Raw genomic sequence first — 24,120 nt, 5'->3', positions numbered from 1 at the left:
ATCTATTTATTCTTCTTCTTCTTCTTTTTTTTCTTTCAAAAACATCTTTTTGGTTTTTCAAGATGTTTCATCTTTCATCCAAGAGGTTTCCTCACTCCAAACTGACTGGTTTGGAGTCCCAGTAATTTACTCTCAGATCAGTGGCTCATGGGCCATTAATAACCCAGTACTCACGTCACTCAAGGTATGAATGGTTGTGAATATGCTTAGAGGGATCTCAGGACTGCATCATAACTATGTGATCAGTGGTACTGTCCACAATATGTAGGCAACATCGCTGTCCAGAGACAACAGATTTGAGAGAAGTCTGAATGAATCATCTATGCCAAACATGAATAGCCAGCTTTGAACAGAAGAGGGTGTCTCAGAGAACCTCCTCAGGCAGTTGTACAGCCATTTCAACCTGAAGTCATTTGAGTCTTGGGTCTGTACTGGGCCGTGGGCAGTGAGCCATGTGATCTGAGGGTGAGAGAAATTACCTGGGACTCCCCACTTTCTCTAGTTTTATAGCAGCTGTGGTTCAGCGAGTTGTACTCTAATCACAAAGTTGGTGGTTCGATCCCCCGCCCACCACCACATGCTGAAGTGTCCTTGGGCAAGACATTGACAGCAGGCAGCACCTTGCATGGCAGCTCTGTTGCCATTGGTGTATGAACGTATGTGTGAATTGGTGAATGAGAAACACATTGTAGCGCTCTTTGAGTACCGCTAAGGTAGAAAGGTTCAATATAAGTGCAGATCATTGATCGTTTACCATTTAGTTAGAATTTAGGAAGCTCTGTGAATAATGGTGAAATGTCTTCAATATCCAGAAATGAAGTCCAGTTGCCTTCTACACTGAAGCAATTCTGATTACCACAACCTGGATGTCTGAGAATCTACAACGACAGAGCAGAATCTCTTAATCTCAGCAAGAAAGTGAAAAAGCATATTTCCTGAATGTCAGTGTTTCTTTAAGCAGCTAAACAACCACCTAAACAGCCCTCAGAGGTGGAAAGCCAGAAATCTAAAGAGCATGATGAAAGTCATCCTTAATATTTAAATTTGGCTTATTGCTTGAAGAGTAGATTCACTCTCACACGGCCCAGAGTTTGTGTAAGCATGACATCAGATGTGGTCCATATTTACGTGACTGCTGTTTGGCTTGTGACAACAGGCAACACTCTGATGTCAACAAAAAGTTACATGGTTTATGAGAAGAGAGAGCAAACAATAGAAAGACATCTTTGCAGTGCAACTGTATCAGAAACAAGGAGAAAAACTTTCAATGAAAATTGAATGGATTCGAAAAGACTGTAAAGATCCTCAAGACTGAGAAGGGAAACTCAGGCCATTCTCTTGAGGATGTACCATGACACTGCTGTTATAGTGTGTGTGTGTGCATTTGATGTTTTTGGTGTGTGCTGATTGTCAGAATAAACAACAAAAGAGCAAATAAAAAGCAAATTTAGGAAAAGTACAAGGAGAGAAGTTGGTTGATTCAGCACCTATACAGACTTCTCTGAGGTTTCTCTTCAGGACAGCTGTTAAATGATGTTAGTCTAAAGTATGATGCTGCAAAGCGTGTAGCACAAAGCATAGTAGACGTCTTGAGTAGTGACTTAGTAAGGAAAGTTGACCCTGGTAAAGGAACTCTAACTTATCACATCCGTGTGAATTATTTTAGAGCATTGCTGAAAGTTAGCTGACTCTCTGACTGTAACTCTTTACACTATTTTATTTTAAATCAGCTTGAAGTAAATCCTAACCAAGCACTGATTCATGAACTAGATTGGATTTGGATGACAGTGACAGCACGCGTTTTTGCTCTTGTAATATCTAGAACAATGAACGTGGTGCTTTCAGTGCTCTGTGAATGAAAAGTGATCTGCACTGGGGCCTGCAAGCTCTGCAGCCCCACAGAAGTACCGCTGCATAGTACACAGGCATGACAAAGTGTTCCTGTGGAGATTACAACTACTCCTACTACACCATGTTTGCTAAAACACTAAATTGTGAGGTAAATAGCTGTAGGTGAGCCTGCCTGTCATTGTATGAAAACACTATTGCACTTTTTGGCTGGTCAAGTTTTGTCAGTCTCCAGATTCTGTAGATGTTGGCGCCAAAATGGCAAAAACATCATGAGATTACAATATCACAGCTAAGAGGAGGAAAAAAAACAACAACTTTTAAGCTTTGTTTTGTTTTTTTTTAAAGTGATCTTTTATGTGTAACTGAGATGGATGTGACATGTACTCTGACATGTTGCATTTACACTGTCATGCCCACTGATATTCCACAATTCATGTTTCCAATGGAGCCTCATCTACTGTCATAACATGAACAGATTTTCGAAAATGTAGCTGCGTCACGGTGGATATCTGCAGAATCCGAACCAAATATTTAAAAAGAGGGGGGAAAAAAATGTCAGTAAATCCTCCTTTAATATCCTCTAAACTATGTTGTGCTGAAGTTTATTACAGTTGGACGTTTGAATCTGTCAAATATAAATTCTTTTTGAACTCCAACCCAGCCCATTTTCCAGCCCTTTGGAAAGGTATAACGGACAAACCTGCACTCTGAGAGGTGTTGCAGTCCTTTCACATACCTCAACCTAAAACATCCACTCAGTCCTATGAGAATCAAACTGTAAGGCACCTGAGGATTTGTCATGTACATAGTTTCCAAACTCCTAAACCTGTCACAGCATGGTGGGGAAAATGGGACAGAAAAACATACATTTAACATTTCACGAGAGATGGCATATTAATGACAAGTACCATGATTATAGAATAGCCCCACATGATACCACAATAAGACATTTGTGTCATTGAAAAATGATATACCCTACCCTATATAACCTTATATGTGTCTGTGTGTGTGTGTGTATAGTGAGTGACATTACTATAGACATCCTAGTACATATATATACACACATATATTCCAGGATGTCTATAGTAATGTCGCTACACATGTACGATATTCGTCCTACTGACAGGTGATTGGTGTGAAAACAGCTGAAGTGACATAATTTCCATTCGAGCCAGTGAATGTGAGGTTGTGAGTCTGGTTCCTGTTAATCTTTATCACACCGATGTTCTTTATACTCTCTGCCACTTGGTTTCAATCATGCTCTTAAGGTGCTTGATCAATGTAACGTTAACCAAGCAGACAAGATCATTTCTAGACTTTATGTGCCAAACCAGCCTCATCTGTCCAGTTCAGTTACTTTGTAGATTTTACTTGCGCCTACTGGCAGGAAAGTAAAGTAGATCCAAACAACCTGTGAAGAAATCTCTAGCAACAGAAACTCTGAACTTGAAGTTACAAAAAAGCAAAAACTCTGTTTTAATATCGGTCTTTTTTTTTGTTGTTTTTGTTGTTAAAGTAAAAGCTAGACTGGTGACAATGAATACCAGATCACAGGGTACTACACATGTTGGAGTCACAGTATGCTGTCAGTGGGAAGTAGACTTGATTTGCATGACTTTCAGTCAGGTGGAAGAGCAGCTGGATCATGAAAAAAGCCCATTAACTGTTGTCATAATTCAGAGAATTTCTCATCAGCCCCTCTGAAGGCAAAAGCTACAGAGGAACCGGTGATATAAATGAGGACTTCAATATTTCAAAGCTAACAGTATCCTCCCTCTTGCCAAAGATGAGTGAAGATGCTGACATCACCAGACTTGCAAGAGGAAATGAAGACAGCCCAACACAGCAAACCAACAAAACTATCTGTGACAATAAGCATAGACAATGATGAACAAAATCTGTCAAAACTGGAAGTAAAATCAGCATGAATATTACAGTTCTTAGATTTTGGGGTAGTATATTCGGTGAAGCTCTTAACTATGCTTTATAGACTCAAAGGAATAAATAAAGTGATAAATGGTATAAATTTATATTTACTTAAAAGTATTATACTGATTACAGGTATTATATCCTGTGAGACGTGTATTTTTGAATAAATTACAAAAGAAAATGAATTGGTGGACCTCAGAGTGTCAGTTCCTCACTTGAGAAACATCCCAACAGGTCACGCTTTACCACCAACTAACTACTCCAAATTCTAACAGAAAAAGTGGGTTCCCTCTGTGTATTCACAGTACAACTTTTAAAAGAACAGAAATGGACCTAGAGATTGAAACAGAACATATTTAAGGGCTGTAATTGCTACAAAATGAGTGTGTACCTAAGGACGTATGTGACAGTATAAATGGTGTGTTGACGTTGGAGGTAAATGCTTTTGATTCATCAAACGTAAAAGTAAGCCCTTGCCATCTTATCAGTTTCTGTAATTATACAGTTTTACAATTATACAATTTTCAAGCAAATGATTCTTCAAAGTCCTTTAGACTAAAGTGGGAAACACAGCTGTGAAGACTTATAAATATACGCTCTTTTATTGTATTTTCACTTTATTAATTGTCATGTTTCTTGGACACTGGACTGATCCTAGTAGGACTTGAGTTTTCACATGTGATGAAAAAGGAATATAGGCATATATTTTTCTATTTGATGTGAATCGGTGGGGAATTTTATAGTTGTAGAAAACATTAAAATAGTTTAAAAGTATGTATCTCCTTCTCTCTGTGTGTGTGTATATATATATATATAATATAGCTATTTTTGTGCCCAGTTTCATCTTGAAACTAAATATATAAATAGGGAAAAAAATCTATAGAGATAAGCAAAACTAAAATATAAAGTGAGCAAAACATGTCTAATTTAGTTGGAATTGTAGCCGCTGCTTATCTCCTGGGACATTTTCTTTTTTTATGTGTTTCTTTGTTTTTTTGCATCAACGGGGGCTCTACATTCAAGAGTGTTTTGGTTAAGGCCGTCTGGTAAGGTTTGGCACTGATGTACACCCTTTAAAAACGTACATAGTTCGGCTCTTGGCCAGACAACTAAAACCTCAGTGCAAGCAAAATAAATCCCATCATAATCCCTCACCGCAAGTAAGTTTCACTTCCTCACATGATAGTCACAGTACACAGACTGCTCTCCACTACTGAGTGCCATTCTCATTCCATAAGCAGAAACAAACACTGTGCTGCAACTAAACTCTAGTGGCCATGGTCAACAATTGTATCAACAACTAGCGAGGGTTAGATTGGCTGATGAGGATGACCGGGCATGCATTTAGGTGTCAGGCAATATAAAACATGGATGGGTACCATGATGTCCTCTCAGCTAGCTGTAGCAGTATGCCCCTGGCTCAGGGTGGGCATATTAGGTTTTACTTTAAGGTTGGTGGAATGTCACAGCCTGGAATCTCTCCCATCTGATACACAAATAGCCCTGACCTCTTTGCATTTTAGAAAGGAAGTTCAACCATAAAACCTTCTCCTCATTTACGTCACTGAGGGCAAGAGCATTGCAAAGATGATCATTTCTAAAGTCACAATCTACCACAAGTCATTAGAGAGACAGTGGGCACCATATTAATAAATCTCTATTTAAAAAGTCCTTGAGTGTGTGTGTGTGCGTGCACATAGGACTGGGTAAAGGACAACAGTTTTAGAGTAAAAAGCAGCACCATTTACTATAGTAACTGAATATTGTTAAAGTGTCATTTGCACCTGTCTTTCCTAGACTACGTGAGCAGATCAAAACAACAACAGAAGTGTTTTCATTATGCGCCACTTGATAAAAAGGTCAGATGCAGTGTGATATGAGATATGGTTCGTTAGCTAAAGAATACCCCTTAATTACCAGGACAGATGCACTGTCAAATCAACCAACAACTGTTTTAACTATAAATACTAAATGTATACTGTAGATCGTAATGTTGATCATATGATAGATACTGTAATTAGAATTAAAAGTGTTAGAATCACAACGTTTTACTTATTAGTGGTAAGAATGCCATCAGAAAGAAATGAAAACAAAATGACACAAGATGCAATTTCTATGACATATAGAGTAATATGAAATTCTGTAGTAAATTTTCCATATCTGTCCTTGCAATTCAACTGCAACAGTATCACATGAGCTTCATAAACTACATTTCCCTTGGAAATACAAACATGAATATTATAAGGTGCAAAATGCATTGTTTAATACAGTCACCTCTCCCAGGATACGCAAAACTGTCTTTTGTTAATAATTCATATTTGTTCTGCAATGGAAATGTATCCAGCAGCAAAAAATGTATGTATCTTAAAAATGTCTAGTCCTATGACAGTATGGTGTTACGTGAATGGAAATGAGGAAATGGGTTCATGATGGTCTAGAAGTTTGAGCCTTATTTTTGGATCTCAGTCAGCAACACTGGTCAACAGCTGCAGCACGCCTGGTTCAAGACGGACAGACCATGGAGAAGAGATAGAAACAGAAGCATTCCAATCTACTCTGACTTCATCATCAGAAAAGCAGAAGATAGTTTAACAATTAAATAAATAAATAAAACAACCTTTGCATTGCTTTGAATGCATGTAAAACAAAAGTTTAAATGTCAATGAAGTGAGTTAAACAAAATCCTATTGATTTTTGTTGGCTTGTCAATGCTGCTGAGTCATGTCGTTGTGGGAAACATCAGTCTTTGCTGCCGCTGTTCTGTCGCTCAGGGTGCTTCAGCCTGAGACCACTGTTGCTGGTGAGAGAAAAGTTGCACTTTGTGTTTCTCTTTGAATGTGGCAAGTATATCACTACGCTTAGACACAGGGGCGATGGCGACGATCAGAAAGACCAGGAAATGATAATGGAAAAAAATCACTAAATTGGTTGGATGCAGTTTGTTTGATATTGGTTCTGGGGGTGTATGAGCTCATTCTCATGGTGCAGAACCTGTTTCAAAAAGCCCTCTGTGGTCTTAAAGCTACACTAGGCAAATGTACACGTTAGCAGCTCCAGGTGGCAGAGACACGTCATTCATTTTCACTTTGTTTCCCAAATATGCACAAATCATGTCAGTGCTGAACAGTTTAGATTAGCCAGATAACACCAGAAGGACGAGAGTGAAAAGCTCTGGTGTCCAGTGCTGACTACTTTGGAGACAGTCTGGGCTTCAATCAAACTTTTTTATTTTGAAAATATTGTATAAACCTAACTCTATCAACTGAGGGAACATTGCAGAATTCTTCACTATTTTATTTAGGCTGATTGAAAGGATTTTTGTTTGTTTTTTCTCCCTGAAATCTTTGCTTAGTGTAGCTTGAGAAGGGACGAGCCAGAGAACGGCGACAGATGAAAAGGTGGATGAGCAGTGACGGTTGTTGACAGCACCAGGAGGCTGATGTTGGGTGGAGGTGGACAAGAGGAGCTGAAGATGAATCTGTGGACCTCAAAGCCGTGTCTGGGCTTCAGGGATGTAGATCTCAATGCTGTCTGCCCTCTCTGTGGCTGAGTTCTGTCTGAAAGAAGCTGCCCGTTTGGCAGCCATGAGGCGTCTGCGGGCTTCCTGTCGCTGGCGGTCCTGAAGGTCCAGAGAGCGCTCCCGCATCATAGCGCCACGCCCCTTGGATGGCCGCTTTGGCAGAGGTGGTGGCCACTTCCGCTCCTTAGGACACAAAATGGCAATGATATTAAACAACTGTAAGGCTCATTGTTAGAGTAATGAGCATATGTCCAACAATTATTTCAAATGTGATGAATTATAGACCCTTTTAAAAAAAAAAAAAAAACTCTTTTAATACAGTTTACCAGAAAAACAATTCATCAGTATTGTTGTGACATGAAGTGAAAGTGAACTGTCCATTTATGAACAATGAAACAACAATATTTTTAATTCCAATGGAAATTTTATGTTGTTTCCTTTTGTTTGGGTGCTGTATATGATCACATTAACAATTAGACAGATTATTTTTTCAGCTCAGGTTGAGAAGTTATGACAAATAACAACAACAACAGAAAACAATATCAACCAACAACATGAAAATTCACATCAAAATCCTTGCTATGTTTTTTATTTTATTTTATGGACTTTATTGATAGTGCCAGGAAAAACTCTCCGACATCTGAGGCAGCATTTTGTTCAAATAAAATACATCTCGACACACTACATGAACAAAACTGATCCACTATGCCATCAGAACGTCAACACCCTTTACCTATAAATGCAATAAAGAATGATCTAGATATCTACATACTCTGCACACACCCATATACAATCACTTCTGAGTGAAAGGGAAGCTGTTCTAAAGCTGCTGTTGGTTTAAACGGAGCCTGCCTTGAAGCAGAATAGCCACATACAGAACATCTGTGTCTCTGCTGGGCTCAGCTTCATGGAGCTTGCAATGTGCCGATTAAGTGCTGGAGGTGAATAACTCCTTACAACTACAACCGTAGCATGAAGATAATTATTTGATTGCCCTGAAGGAACTTGTCTATCTCTGAAAACACATTAGCATCTAAATGTGTTACATGCAAACGTGACTCCTTCATCTACAAGCACTAATCTTTTCTAATAATAATTGTTTTTTGTACATTGCCATCTCACAATAAGATAATACGTTTTAACTGCACCATGTTCTCAGAAATACTTTAAAACCAGGTTTTAAAAAATCATTTGTATACATCATAGCTGCTAATTCCTTCTTGCAGACTCTATGACAGCATGTTTATATCCAGAAGAAGAAATATTTCAAAAAAAGAAAAAAATTAAAAAAAGGTCCAATTTAACTCTCAGAACCCTAAAACCTGCTGGCAGGTTTGAAAGGCATGTTGTCTATAATAAAAATGCCAGAATGAAACCACTGATCAAAGCCTGAAAGTGTAAGAACTGAAAAATAATCAGATTTTCAATTTTTGCGACAGTGACTGAACTAATGATGTGTGACAGACAGGTACATTGGGATTACTCAGATCTAAGCTTAAAATCCTGATATATGTCTCATTTTAACTAACTAAAAATGAACAGTTTGCACCACATCCTGTAAAAAAAATAAAAAATTTAGGAATTAAACATTTTTTTTCTTCTTCGGACTTGGGAGGCCCGGTTTCCGGCGGGTTCCGGGGGACGTGGTTTTCCTTTCGGCTTGTTGAACATCGTTCTGGAGTTGATGTGCAGAGTTGTATGAAGAACAAAAAGCTTAATTTGAAAAATTAAAAAAGTTGTAGAGTCTTCATTTGTTTTCGTGTTGGTAACATCTGATTCTAGGTTTTTCCAATTTTCGTAAAATAAATACTCAAAGAAATATACCTGTGATTTTTCTTTCTTTAAAAAAAAAGATTTATGGCAATTCTAACTGTGTCACTGTCCTTTTCTGACCGTGGTGGTTCAGTTTCCATAGAGGTGTGTGACTCTGTTCTGCAATGAAAAATGAGCCCATAGTGAGAAAAAAAAATGTGACAGGAGCAAAAAAACACTAAGAAATTGTTTCTTCTTCAGGCTTCGGAGGTTTATGTCTTTTTAGTTACCTTCAATATATGTTTAATGACGAAGTTTTGGGCTTTTTTGCTGCTATCATAGTGACAGCCGATGAGGGAGATGGAAGTGAATAAACGACGTCCAGCAAAGCTTGGAGTCTAACCGAAGCCACCATGGAAAGGACTCAGCTTTACATGACGAGCACTGTTTCCAAACAGCAGCGTTGTACACACTACATCACATATGTACCATAAGAAAACTATCTCACTTCAACATTTTTTGTGGAGACGACAGTGCATCAGAAAATGTCTGTCCTGTTTAGATCTGTCCTGATTTGACTTATCTTTCGAGAATAGCAAGTACATGAATGTGAAGCAAAGTCAGGAGCTATCCAGTGGAAATGTGATAATGGTGAACCAAAGGCAAAGTGTTTGTGTTTGAATGCTGTTACAAAGTGTGGAATCTCTTCTTCTTCCCATTATTCAGTCTGACAATAGGAACAGTTATGCTGTTTTTATTGTCTTCCAAATACAATGAAATAGACGCGACTGAAAGGTCTATGACTTACTTTACAATCCAGAGCCTCGCATGAATCAGATGAGTAGTAAGTAAATAATGAGAGATGCAGCTGATGCTTTTAATAGCAAAATGAGCTGTTTACAGGAAGCTACTGGCTTTTGAAACTAAATTGATGCTTGCGTGTTGTTCATGATATGTAACCCCCTGCTAGTCATGAACCTAAAAAGGGATTTTTAGGCTTGAAATCGATGAATCATTCAGCCACAGCTCAGAATCATAGCGCTGGCTGTAGTGCCTCTACTGTGGGCTGACTAACATAATTAAAGTAGTTTTATGGCAACTTAAGACTTGCTGACGAACATCTGGATGTAAAATGAAGCATTAGCAGTACTGTGACGATGAAACAGCCTCATTGGTGTTTATACAGCATTCATTATGCTGCAGTTTAGAACTTTGAAGGCATTATTGTGTGTAATTGCCTCCAAAGCTGAGCAAATATGAAAGTGTGGGAAAAGGGTTTTATTAACAGAGAACAGTTTGCACCTTCTTCTCTGGGCTCTCCACTAGCTGCCACTGGTTGCTCTTGATCTGCTGCAGCTCATCAAACTTGGCAGTGACGTCATCGATGGAAAGCTGCAAAAGGTCCCAGAATCCAGCCAGGTCCTGAGATGTGGGTCTGGGCATGGCACTGGGGTCCTGGAGGGACAGCAGCATATACAAAATGGAGTTGTTATTTTATTTTTGTTTATCTTTGTCATGTGCAGATTTGCTTTCCACAAATTACAAATTTAAGCACCTTTAATAAAGACTTTTGTTTTAATTGTCCTGCAGTTTTTCTAAATATTAGGAAAAAAGAAAGTACTTTATTTTTGTACTTTCAACACTGACTACTTGCTCAGTGGTGAACCTCACCATTCTGGCCTCTGTGTGGCAGTGCGGCACCAACACCGGCTCACAACAGCTTCTGATCACTGAACTGCTGTCAGGTTTCTGGGAACATTCATTAACTGTCTTTATAGGTTTTTCTTTTCTTTTCTTTACAACACAGTTGGTCCATTGTGTGTTAGCACTACTGATAAATGGCTATACAAGGTCATCTTTACGGTCACATGCATGGAGAACACAGCAAGCATGGGGCAGGAAAGAGACATACTATTTATTAATGGTTGTTACCAAATCAAACATCATATAGAATGCACTGTACGTGCTATTCTTGATCTTTCTTTCTATTCCAACACAAGTTTGCACAAGTTACTGTGAGGAGTTTTCATGTTGCAGTTACATTCTGATGCAATTCTGCACAATTATTATACAGTAAGTCTTTGTTAATCCCATAAAAATTATTAAATTGATGTTATCTGTGACATTTAGATGCTAAAAATGTGGTGCTCACTGTTACTGCATTTCTGTTCATGGTATCTACACAGCTGACTGATGCTGCATGACCTGGAAATCACAACTCACACAGTCAGGCAGCCATGTGCTCATTGCCTCAGACCTCTCAAACACAGAGTACGACCTCAGACCAAGATACGTCTATCAAGCCAGCCTCAAAAGCACGTTCACAGCTTTTTATAGACACGGAATGCAGTTCTTTCTCCATCCAGCAGGGAAACAGAGTTGTTCTCTCTTTCAGACACGTCGGAGAGCTCAGGGCAATCTAATGCTTGTCACAACCAATGTTCGACTTAATTCATCATCCTATTATCTACAGGGAGAGAGGGAGCAAGAGCACCCCACAACCATCCGAAAGAGAGCAACACACTTAGTTAAGACACGCACACAAACTTATCAAAAGACACAACACAAAGCGGTTAGAAAGTCGATTTCGTCCACCTCCACAAGGTTCTACGTTTCATTTCAATTTTTGTTTTAATTAGCTATGCTTTAGAAATATGTGATTAAGTCTCCTTCATTGTTTCTCTATACTCTATCTGCAGAAACATCCTCATCACGATACTTCCATGCAGTAATATCTGCTGACTCTGTGGAAGGCTGGCATTGGAAAAGGAAAGGTATGAGTTTCCAGCAGACGTGACATGATGGCAAAACAGTGAGACAGCATGGCAGCCCATTATTCAAACTCTCCATTCATACTGCTGCCTCGGTGCATTAATGGATAGTCTCAACACAGGTGCTGCTTCCTATTGGAATTCCCCTTTCGTTTACTGCGGGGTCAATAGCAGCAGAGAGACTGCTTCACTATAGATCGCTGTGGTCTATTTCTGGAAGGAGCATACGTCCAGCATCAGGCCAGGCACTTTCCTAAAGCTCAGAGAAAGAGAAGCTAATCAACAAGTTTCCCCCTGATCTTTATGTGTTTTTCAGTGAAGCCTATCAACAAAATGCAGGTGCTCTCTTATCCTGAATTAGTTCACTACTAGTTTACATACTTTATTTGTTTTCTAGAGTTTGTATAACGAATTCCCACTCAATAGCAATATTTTTCATGCAATTTATTCTTATTGTACTAAATCCAAAGGGAGGAAAAAAAACAATACATTTTTATGTCCTCATGTACATATGTGAACCTAATAATTTTGTGTAAAGACTACTGATGAAAACTTGATTTGTCTGCTGCATCCAATAAATGTTTTATGTTAACTTGCTTAACCCTATAACACCAAGAGTATCATACTGGATACATGAGTTTATGAGACCTCTAAATCATCAGTGGGATTTTATTTTTTTCCTGAAAAACACATCAGTGCACAGAAAATCCACCGCAGATCATAATTCATGCTGGATGTAGCAAAGATAATACAAATTAAAACTCATATGAAAATTGATTTGTTTTTTTGAAGTTATTATTTGTCAGAAGGTTCAATTAACACTCCAGCTTTTAAAAAAAAAGGATTTTCTGACAATTATTTTCTTGTTCAGGCTTTACAGGGTTGATTTCAGAAAGTGTAAAAACTTAAATGATTTACGACAACAGGTTTCCACACAAGTTTCTAGTTAAGTCACTAATTAAGGATAAGAGCCAACAGTGTTTTGTTGGAAGCACAAACAATACTCACCAGATTCTGCTGGCATAGCCAGTAAAACTGCTGAAACTTTTGAGACATTAGTAGCTGAGCACTTCCAACTGCACTTCGGATTTTTCCTAAGACTGATGGATGGACACACAAACACACACAGAAAAAGAGAGAGATTCTGGTGTTATCACTTACAACTTGGCAAATACCAACAATGTCTTTCAGTTTTCACAATAATCCAGTATGTTCACAAAATTCATATAACAGTTCAGTAAGGCAACGTTACAGCTAAAACTGAAAATGTTCACTTTGGCTAAACTGATATACAGACAGCAAAAACAAAGAATCATAGAGTACATGTCATGAAAGTACTGATGTCACACAGAAAAAGCCTCGCCTTGGACAAGAATGTAGTTTCCCTCAGGACACTCACTCTCCTCTGTCAGGTCATGCTCCTCTGCCTCTCTCTCCATCTCTTTACACCATCCCTCCATCCGCTTGGTTTCATTGTGAAGGAGCTGCATGAACCAGCTGCCGTCCCTGCGAAGGGGAGACACTCGGCCTGTTTCAGTGCTCTCCAGGCTCGGCTCGACCAGCCAGGGTTCAGGTTGTGGGCTGGGTGGCCCGCTGGAAGGCCGGTAGTCCTCCCTGTAACTGAACAGACCCTGTGTGCGCACCGTACGGATGGCTCCGTACTGTGTCGGTGTGCTGGGCTCAGAGTGGCGGCCAAAGCCGCCCCCAAACTGCAAACCTTTGTCTTCCATTGAGGGAAAGCCCTCCAGCTCCATGTCTGCTTGCACTGCAGTGGTCACACTATTAGAGCGCTTGAACCTTCCATGCCTACAAGACAACAATGAAATTTAAATGCATTGACTTGAGACAAATAAAGAACATGTACTATGACACTTAGCTTTATCTGTAGCGCATACCGTTTATGGTCTTCCACCTGGATTCCTATAGAATGGAACTGAGGAAGGCCTTTACTCTCAGTCTCAGAGTCTGTGACAGTTTCCACCTGTTGGTAACCCACATAGAACATTTAAACATGCAGACACAAATTCTCCCCTTTGAAATGACTTGAAATATTAAAGCAGATTCAAGTGTCCATTTCTGTCTTTCAGCTCTTGGTGTGATTGGTGGCTACGTTGGTTTTTATACCATTCCAAAAACATGCTTTTTATTTCCAAACCTATTCGTCAGGCATGGCCAGACCTATCACCAGAATACTGCTGGAGAATGCTCTGCTCCACCTCAATAGCATTCTTCTATAGGGAAAACAAATGCTCGGACTTCTTAGTATTTCTTTAAAGCAGTCGTAACTGTTTTGCCAGTGCTAAGAGATGGATGCAGCAATGATGTACCTGCAAAATAGTGACAAGGGAATTGTTTTGCCAGAAAATGTGCATGCAGGAAGAGGAGCACCGTCATTCCATTGGGTAATTCACCAAAGGCACCAAGCAGAGCTGCCTTATTACATGATCCAAATCTTGGTCAAAGTTTGCTGGTTTCAGCATGTAGGCTGCTGCTTGGAGGTGGCTGTTTTTTTGTTTTTTGCTGTGATTTTGTGTGTAAGATTTAGAAAACAGTAACAGAGAAATAGTGGACGGGGAGGAGAAAGGCATGCTAAATGTGCAGTGGAATTGGCAGGTTTATACTTGAAGTCTACATTCAGTGAGTCAGACTATAAAACAATATATTAAAAAAGACAAAAGTTATGAATCAACTTGTTTTATGATGCTTTGAAAACATAACTTTTTAAACTGTTTTTTAAACTTAAAGTACTATGCGACAAGAAAAGACCAGTTTGTAATGACAATACGAGATGCAATCAAAAACTTTCAAGTCTGTGCCTTAAAATGAAAAACCTGCTTTAACGTAGTGTCCTTGTGCAGCGAGACACCAGCACTGCTGTCATGCTTGGAACGCTTCCATGAAGTGCTGTTATGCAGCATGTCACCATCTGCGATAGACACTGAATCTCCTAAACTGTGTCCAAACGGCAACCCTTCAACTTGAATTTCTTCTGTGGAAGAGGGAGAAGTCCCAGAGAATCATACTGTGACCAGGCGCACAACACAATTGGAGCACTCATGTGCCATCAAGTCAGGTGGTTTGGGTTAGATGTTTTCCCTCGGATGCCTCAGGACATTATAGTAGAACTCTGTCTTGACAGTCTGACCCGGGGCCACTGATTCCTGGTGCACAATTTTGTGAGTGTTGAAGGAAACGATCAGCATCCTCTTAAAAACCCTCCTGACCTGATGCGCCTCCCCCGGTCTTGGAAACAGCAGGCCCTTGTACTGTGAAAACGGCTGTTGGGTCTCTAAGTTGGAGCTACAGACCCACCTGTTGCCTCCAGCAATGATCTCTAAGTAAGTTTGGATCATCCCGGTGACTGCCACAGAAGGTCATGTTTGTTCTCTGCTCCAGTTTGTGGTCGGTGGTGAAATCGCAAATGTGAACCTGCCAGTTGTAACAGATGTTGCAAACAGTAACTGTCTGTGCAACAGAACAGTTTGGGAAGTTTTTGATTGTATCTCTTAAATAACCTGTCTGATCAAACTGTGTGTTTTTGGAGGTTTTCCCCTCTTTACCTCCACAGACTCACTTGCATAGTTGATGCTAAGACGGACAAAAACAAGTTCAACCACATCGAGGAGTTTGACACAAGAAAAACTGTAGTTCAGTTGGAACTACTACTAAGGTTACAATCGAATGATCAACTAGGTGGATTTCTAGTTTACTCGTATCCTGCCAACAGCTGGGCACATTTTGATTGACTAAAGTATAGAACTTCCCACAGGACAGAACAGACACTTGCCTTTAGCAGATGCAAGGCTCCCTAAGTCAGTCAGACAGTTACATAAGGCAGTGGTCTTCTTGCAAAAGGAATAAGAAAGATTTTTAAAATAGTTCTTTACTATTGGTCCATGTAAATAAGCTCTAGCTGTACAACTTGACTCATATAAAGGTCAACAAGACTCCTGAACCCTGCACACTGGTACATTGGGGGATCAGTAACATAACAGAAATCACATGATTGACTAATTTGCACACGTGTCGTCGTTTGATTGTCAGTTTAACATTTAAAAGTCTGTTTGCCCAGAGATGTGGGCAGAAGTTTTCCATCATAACGTTGCTTGTCATTTACTAGAAATGTGGACTACAGTGTACTAATGTGTTTTTTTTTCCAAACGGAGCCAAAGTGCTCTCCAAAAAAATCTATTGTAATTTACTTTTTGATCAAGAAATAGTACTTGTTTGAATAAAAATGTTGATGCTTGAGAGCCCATAGATGTTTTTTTGAATTTAGTGGACACCCCTCACACATATTGATAATCTGAAAACAAAAATAGCCGTTAAACAAGACAAGAAAAACTGAGGAGATTGGTGTAATCAGTATGAAGACTGGGGGTGAGTTTTCTGGCTCAGAAGAGAGAGGCAGTGAGTATGTTGTTACCTGTATCCCAATGGAGGAACGTGGGGTTTTGAGGTACTCCTCGGCCTTGGACACCAGCACTGCTTTGTCGCATGTCTGAACGGAGCTATGGCTGCCTAAAGATGCATGCCTCTTGCCTGCTGCTGACTCCATGGCCATGGTGACCGCCTTGGTGCTGTCTAGGCTGTCCGTGGAACTGTAGATGGGACGGCCGAGGCTATCCGTGGTCCACAGACCGCCGCGTGGATGCCTGCCCTCCTGGTAGGCATCTTGGGTGGACTCTGTACTGCTCTGGGCTGTCACAGAGATAAGAGGCTTGGTGGTGGTGCGCGGGGGCACAGGAGGTGGTGTCTTCTTGTAACTGGGAGGATATGATACCGCTGGATAGCACAAGCAGGATGAGAGGACGAGGACATGGCAAAACAAGAGTAGAGGATAAAAAAAAAACATGAGAATGAAAAATGTGGCCAAAGCTGACTAGGGCCAATGCTGCAGTTCACCAGCATCACACAGTGTGTGATAGAGGAGCCTCATAGCATGATGAGGGATTAGGCATCAGGGAAGTTTAGCCCTTAAAGCGAGGTAAATGTCAGCTAGGTGAAAAGCAACAGCAGCTTTGTAATATGTCCATGTTTATTGGGGAAGTGCAATGAAGGATTATGAAAAAGATTTGCTCTTTCAAGTGCAAATGAGAATTTGATGTTAATCCATCCAGATGGATCTCACAGCAGAGTTGGAAATGTACCAATTTCACTTGCTTTGCAAAGGCATCATGAAACACTGACTTAACATGTAGTCATTCAGCACACCAACTTTTGAAAAATATTTTTACACATGTTTTTCTCATATGAGTTGGATCACAAGAAAGGTAACAGCATTGTGATAAATCCATTCAGGTGAACATTCCACAGATAATACAAAGTTAACTGTATCCTATTTGAAGCAGGGTGTCTATGATACTGGGTGCACAAAGCACTAACTGGATATGTAGCGTGTGTATAAAGATTGATAATTATATTGTTCCTACCTGGACATTACAATGCAGATGCTATGGATCCATGTGCATACATTATTTTGACTGATGTGTTGTTTATGTTTGATGAATATAATCAATTTGTTCAAAATCCAGCACTATATTCCTGACTAGTATACAAAATATTTAAATCAGCCAGGAGACTCTACTTGAGACTGAATGTACTAATAATAACAGTTTCTGAATTCTCAAAATGCAATACAGGAAGTTAACTTGCACCATTAATTTAATGACGTCATTTACTGTCTAGTTAAAACGGAGCTGATAAATGCTTAAGTCCCAAAAATGTTCCTGCATATGAAGGCAAACATCCAAGATAAAGGTGAATATTAATGATCTTGATTCATTAGTTTGTTTCTCATGTTCACCTCAGAAACCAAACTTGTTTTTCTTGTTTGACAGATTTTTTTTTTTTTGTGACGCTGCATAAAAGATGGTAAATTTAAATGAGTCACAGAGAAAAATGAGCCTGTGAATCATAGCTTAAACAATGAGAAGCTGTGTCAAGACACATCCATTGTGGCCCTTTTGAGAAATCAATCATTCACCCCTGCAGTGCTTCTGATCATCTCCTCCAGTCACCCACTTGTGAAGTCAGCATCCATTCATTTACATAAACATATGTTATCAGTTATTCAGCATACTGAATGAACGGCTTCATGTGAAAGAACTGTATGCTTTGCCTATTTCAACACCTACTGCATATTAGCACACACAGCTGCAGACACAGCTCCTGACATAGAAGTCACACACATACACACACACACACACACACACACACACACAGACACACACACACACACACACAAACCACTTTCGATTATAGGTAATTAAACGTAATGAGAAATAAGAAACCATGGGGAACTCTGTTAAACTAGATCCAGCCAGACTTGACTTCCTTCCAACTTGAAGGAGCTGGAAATCTGCAAGACGCAGAGGGTGGGAACCAAAACATAAAGAGAGAAAAAAGTACGCCACGTGCTGGACCTGTGTGACTCACTTTCTATGCTGAAAGTGAAAAGGCTACAGGTTGCTTGGTGCCAGCTCAAAGCTAAGAGACATGCATGTCTGAATTTCTTTGATCTAGTATCTGTACTGTTTTTTTGTTTGTTTTTTAAGCTTTATTAAAGTCAGTTTACTATTCTGATTTGGGTTTTAATCAGAAACCATGAAGTTGTTAAAATAATACTTTTAATATATTTTTATATTTCTTTCTTTTCCAATACATGCTCACTTGTTGGTGTTTCTGTATGATCCCTTTTCATCAGCAAAATGTGATAACAACACTATATTAGGAGAACTATTCGGGGCCTTTCCTTATAAAATGAAGCAAATCTGAACTAAGTTCCCACCTGACCACCTCAGGATAAGCAGATTGTTTATATAATGTAACTTCAAATAAAACTGAATTGAACTGAATTGAATTGAATGTAGTGAAGTATTGCAGGGGTGGGTTACAATTTCCCACTTTTAATTCATATTACTTACTTTTTCAAGCATTTTTACATCCTCTTAACTTCATGTGTGTGCCTGTGTCATGGGACATATTATAGTTTCAATAGCAAAACTTAAGAAGTAGTAAATTAAATGACCATAAGGCCAAATTAAAAATCTTTTTAAAGACATGTGAAATTTTTTTCTGGAAACTGATAATGTAATTACAGAGATCTATTCTGCGTCTCTGTTAATATTTTTGTTTCATATTTATATTTGTATACAGTGTGTATAAATACAATATACATACAAAATGACAACATGCTAACGTGTTAAAAACAAAGTCATAGTAAAGTCTGAATTTCTGTTGGTGCTACAGGTGAAAACCCTTAGGATCTCTAAAAGACAAGGTGTCTCTACCTGGCAGCATTGATGTTCTCAGCAGCAAGTGTATTTAACTACAAGGCGTCAGAGGATTTAACTGTTTCAAAAATCGTCTCGATGGTCCTACAGGAAAGATGTCCAGGTGTTCAGCACTACACACTTCTGGCTTTCATTCAAACACCTCAAACTTGTCCAAAAAGATTACAATTTGGGCAATGACTAGTGAATACATTTAATTTGCTTCTGAGAGAATTGCCCAATTCAGTATCTATCCATCCATCCATCCATCCATCCATCATCTATCCATCCAGCCTATCCGAGCTGACTCAGGGTGAAGGCAGGGGACACCCTGGACAGGTCACCAGTCTATCACAGGGCTACACTTAGAGACAGACAACCAAGCACACTCATATTCACACCTACAGACAATTTAGAATCACTAATTAACCTCAACATGTTTTTGGACCTTGTGGGAGGAAGCCGGAGAACCTGGAGAGAACCCACGCTGCACGGGGAGAACATGCAAACTCCACGCAGAAAGATCCTGGGTGTCTTCACTGGGACGCGAACTGGCGACCTTCTTGCTGTGAGGCAATGATACTAACCACTGCTCCACCCTGCAGCCCCAATTCAATATGAAAAAAAAAATTAAATCCCATTGTATTGCAATAACCCTGACTGGACACCAGATGTCCCCCTGCAGACTATACATGTTCTACCATCAACCTGGTGATGGAGCAGTCTGGGCAAAAGTGGCTTTTATAGTGTGTTTGTCTTTTTAAGAGTTTATCATACCTGCAGCTCAAAAAGAAACTGCTAAAAAAAAAAAAAGAGCAAGCAGGAGAAGAATAAGAAGCCACTGAATACAAATTGTATATAACAAAGTGTCAGAAATATATTTATTGAATTTGATGTAAACACTGGTTGAATGAAGCTGAACACATTCACTCAAGAACCATACTTGAGTACAATTTTATGTAGTGCGTCACTACATTTCAGAAGAAAATATTGTACTTTTTTTCCCCACAAGCTGCAGTATTTACTTGTAATGCGCTGCTAGTGTAATAAAAAGTAGAAGTTAAAATGAGCTCTACTAGCTGCAACTTAAAACTATAACAATCTGATCCAGCAACACATTACATAGTAATATAACAACACGGGAGCCGTTTATTTCTTCTTTTGGTTCTTTTCCTTCAGTGGCATTTTAAAGGCAGGACTTGAAAGTGAGTAATTTACACAGTGGCATCACCACATTTAGTTCAGCACAGAGTCTAAATACTTGTCCTGAATGTCTCATAGTGCAAACAGACCCACACAAAAATACATGCATAATGGCAGTGTGATGACAAGTTAATGAGATGCAGTAGATGTACTGGATCCAACTTCAAACTCAAGTGGCAAGTCATTGTGTACTATGTGACAAAGATGGGACTGTGCTGAATATAAAACACCATTTTATCCTCGTCTACACAAGCAGCGTGAAATAAGAGCTGTCTTGCACTTGTGTCAAAAAGTCTCAGCACCTGTGACTGTGGGGTCATACTGATGTGGTGCTTGTCGCAATTTATTACAAGTAAAAAAAAAAAATCTACCCTAATCAACTTTGCCGTGGGTAAAAGACAGTTACATTTATGGTTGGGACCAGGCAAGACACATTCAAACAATGTTTAGAATCACCTCCAGAACAACCTCCAGCTCTAAAAAAAGGGAGAAAATCTAATGTTGGCACTGACAAAGAAGCCTCAACAATCAATACTGCCATGCACTCACAAGTCCTGTTATATTTTGTGTATGAAGATTGATTCCCATTCATCCTGATTCTGTATCTCACCTCGAACAACAGCATCTCGCTCTAAATCAGTATTGTTCAGCGTACAGTAGGAGCCCTCGTACACAATAAATCACTGACCGAGAAGCAGCTGCTGCAGGTTTTTCTTTTCCATACTCCACTTTTAGTTGAAAGTTGGTTCTTTGTTTAGTCAGTTGTGCCTGCCTGTGTTTGAATATGACTGTTTGGCTTAGCACTGCTGCACTGGCCAGTTCAGTAAATAGACCCACACACTGCAGGTGTAGCCAAGACTGAATGGACCTGAATGTCACGCAATAAAATGGCAATGCTGCTCTGCTTAAAAGTACAAGATTATTGCAAATAAATGATGAGGACCTAGGTACTTTATGCCCTCAAAACAGGCATTTTAGTATTATTAAAAGCAGAGACATTTTTTTTGCAACAACGCACAAGTAATCCAACTTATTCCCATGTAGTCTTTTCCCTGACTGTCCAGTTTAGACACTGAAATTCTTCAACGACATTTCCCATACTTTTTTTATTGGGGTATTTTCTGATGTTTTATGCACTATTTGTACAATACTACATAACTGTTTACTGGCAGATTGATTCATACTGAAAAAAATAATTGGGGCCTTTAAAATATGTCTCTAGATAATTTAAATACTATAAAAACTAGAATACACCTGTCGGGTAAAATGCAACAATATAAATACTCCTCATAGATGATGGCACATGGTAGTAGTGACAGGTGTTTATAATGTGCATAATGTTGACAGTGTTGCAGTGGCAGTGATTATTATAATCATCCCAATGTAAACCTTGACCACTTATCAAATGTAAGCTGCAAAAGTCACTTGATCTTAAACATTTCTTAAAACACTCCTGCAGCTGAATCCCTTTATCTTCTCCCATTTTCTTGTGCACAGTATGTTTGGAATGCTTTTATTTCCACCGTCATAAAGGTCAAATAGACATGTACATTGTCACATTATGTCCTATATCTGGCATTAATGTGGGGTCAGTGGTTGCAGAGCACAGAGCTGCTGTTCAAAGACTCTGGCAGGGCAGACAACACGGTGATGCAAACAGGTGGTGCCTGTATGGAGATATGTGTAAGCTCAGTGTTGTACTTCCTCCGCTACACCTTTCGCCACAAAAGTAGAACCTCACACCAAGTCCAGGCAGAGCCTTCTGCAGATGTCCAACTATGCAACAAGGGCAGTCGTGTGCATGCATGGAATACACACGATATGAATACAACCTAAAGTGCATGTACTGAACGCACGCCAAGCGTCTCCCAGAAAAGTATTATAACAACTGCCTTCATGCTTCCAGCATCCACGAGGGTCCATGTGACGTAATTACATCATCTTACCATGTCCACAGTCCTGCAGCCCAAAACTAACAAGATTATGTGACAAGGGCAATAGTGCACATGCGCAGCAGAAGTGTGCATGTGTGGAGTACAGTATGTGTCTGTGGAGTGTGCAGCTGCTGCAGCACAAGCACAATGAAGGCTTAAGGACAAACAGATGCTGTAATAGTTCTGCTGTACTTCTGGAAATTGAAGAAACTGCTACGAGGTGTTTGGACTATTTGGGCTTAATTTGACAGAAAAATGCAGCTGGAGTTGTACCTGCTTGTATGGAGGTTTTGACATGCTGGCATAATGCTAACATCACAAACAAATTGTGTGTATTTTGGTTCTGTCTTGTCATACTGAAGAAGACATCATAGTTTCTAACACCAAATTCATTGGAACACGGAATAGAAATGTCCTTTAGGTGGTTTGAAATATTTCATGGAAGATGTACCATTTTTTAAAAAGCAACAGTAGACTTGGCTAACAGCTGTTATGTTGTGGGTTTATGAACAGTGAAGCTAAAGCTATAGTTTTTAGGACAGAGAACCTCAGCTAATATTTCTGAGGCTGAATGAAAAGTGAAGTGAATTGGCGTTGGCTTATCAGTTGTGAATACGCAACACGTTTTTGTTTACTGTTTATATTTAGACGCCCTTTGTCAGCAAAAAATACCAGGAGCCCTGAGCTATGGATTTATGACTGCAACTGAAATGTATGTCTGCAAAGGTAAGTGCTAGTATGGAGGAGAAGAGACGAGATGGAGACGGACTGATACCTGGAGGTGGATGAGCTCGGTCCACACTGCACGAAGTAGGGAGACGAAACTGAATCCCTGCAAGGAGCAAGCAACACCAGTTAGAAAGAACAGATGCACATATGAAACACAATGCTGCACACCACCATCTTTACATTTTTATATACCTCTAACAAGAGCTCTTATATACAGGATGATTCCTCTTATTACTTACTAAGGCTGTCTTTAACAGACATGGAGAGAGAAACACAGATATGCTCCGTTTACAGTGTTGGAAATGTGTCACATCAATGGGCTTTGTTTTCCCAGTATTCATTTAGCAGAGCTGCTGCTATCGGCCTGTAATGGTTTCATATAAGTGAATTACATTTACAGTCCAGCTTTACCAAACTCAGGCACTGCTTCACTGTTTAATAAAAAGATAAAGGGAACTGCTGATTTCTGGTAAAGCATCCAGCATTGGCTGTGTTTCTATCTCAGAATGCATTCTAATGGCACCGGCACAACTTGCAACTTGATGGGCAATGCTTATTGGCAACATTCCTCTTGAGGTGCCTCAACCCTGTTAATGTGTCTGATAACAGGGTTCTTACTGCCAGAGACATTTCAATCTATGTTTGTTTAGACTTGTTCCATTTGGTTCTGTTGCAGCTGCTGATGTTGTTCAGAACCAGCAACGTACAATATCTCACATTAAGAAAGTGGAGGAAAGAAATGATCCAAAGGGGACTATGAAACAAAATAAACAACCTAAATTTCCCTCTGCAAATATTGGCCACAGTGTTTGTCATAGCTGTTAGGAATTTTGCCAATCTGCATCACCCTAATAAGTTAACCATGTATCATGAGAGATCAGTCCAAAGTCATCAAGCTCGGGTCAGTCGATAAGTTAGTAATGCACTAAAACATACAGCATGAGATAACATGCAGACCTTTCATATTAAACATACTGAAAAGACACAGAGCAGAAATCATTAAACATTAATATGAGAATCAAGTCGATTTAAAAATTCAGAATTTCAGATAGTTTTGATCATTTCAACTAATTGCTTTAAATAGTGATGTATTTTCTAAATCTGTGGCTATTATATATATAGAGATATTCCGTATTCATATACAAAACTTTTTTTTT

General features: G+C 39.4%; 1 protein-coding gene across 1 annotated transcript in view; it reads right to left on the bottom strand.

The window, feature by feature from the left end:
* Positions 1 to 7,267: 7,267 nt before the first annotated feature.
* The window catches only part of LOC103359253 (disks large-associated protein 2-like), a 110,345-nt gene continuing 93,492 nt past the window's right edge, over positions 7,268 to 24,120 (bottom strand). Inside the window, exons 7-13 of the mRNA XM_008284498.1 lie at positions 23,010 to 23,066; positions 16,250 to 16,608; positions 13,719 to 13,804; positions 13,223 to 13,629; positions 12,832 to 12,923; positions 10,355 to 10,507; positions 7,268 to 7,483 (exon numbers count right to left, since the gene is read on the bottom strand). Of these exons, the coding sequence (XP_008282720.1) occupies positions 7,268 to 7,483; positions 10,355 to 10,507; positions 12,832 to 12,923; positions 13,223 to 13,629; positions 13,719 to 13,804; positions 16,250 to 16,608; positions 23,010 to 23,066 (1,370 nt within the window). The remainder of the gene's footprint in view (positions 7,484 to 10,354; positions 10,508 to 12,831; positions 12,924 to 13,222; positions 13,630 to 13,718; positions 13,805 to 16,249; positions 16,609 to 23,009; positions 23,067 to 24,120) is intronic.

This window comes from Stegastes partitus, unplaced genomic scaffold (assembly GCF_000690725.1).
Source record: "Stegastes partitus isolate 25-593 unplaced genomic scaffold, Stegastes_partitus-1.0.2 Scaffold9, whole genome shotgun sequence".
NCBI classification, from domain to species: domain Eukaryota; kingdom Metazoa; phylum Chordata; class Actinopteri; family Pomacentridae; genus Stegastes; species Stegastes partitus.
This window is presented reverse-complemented; position numbering and strand designations above follow the sequence as displayed.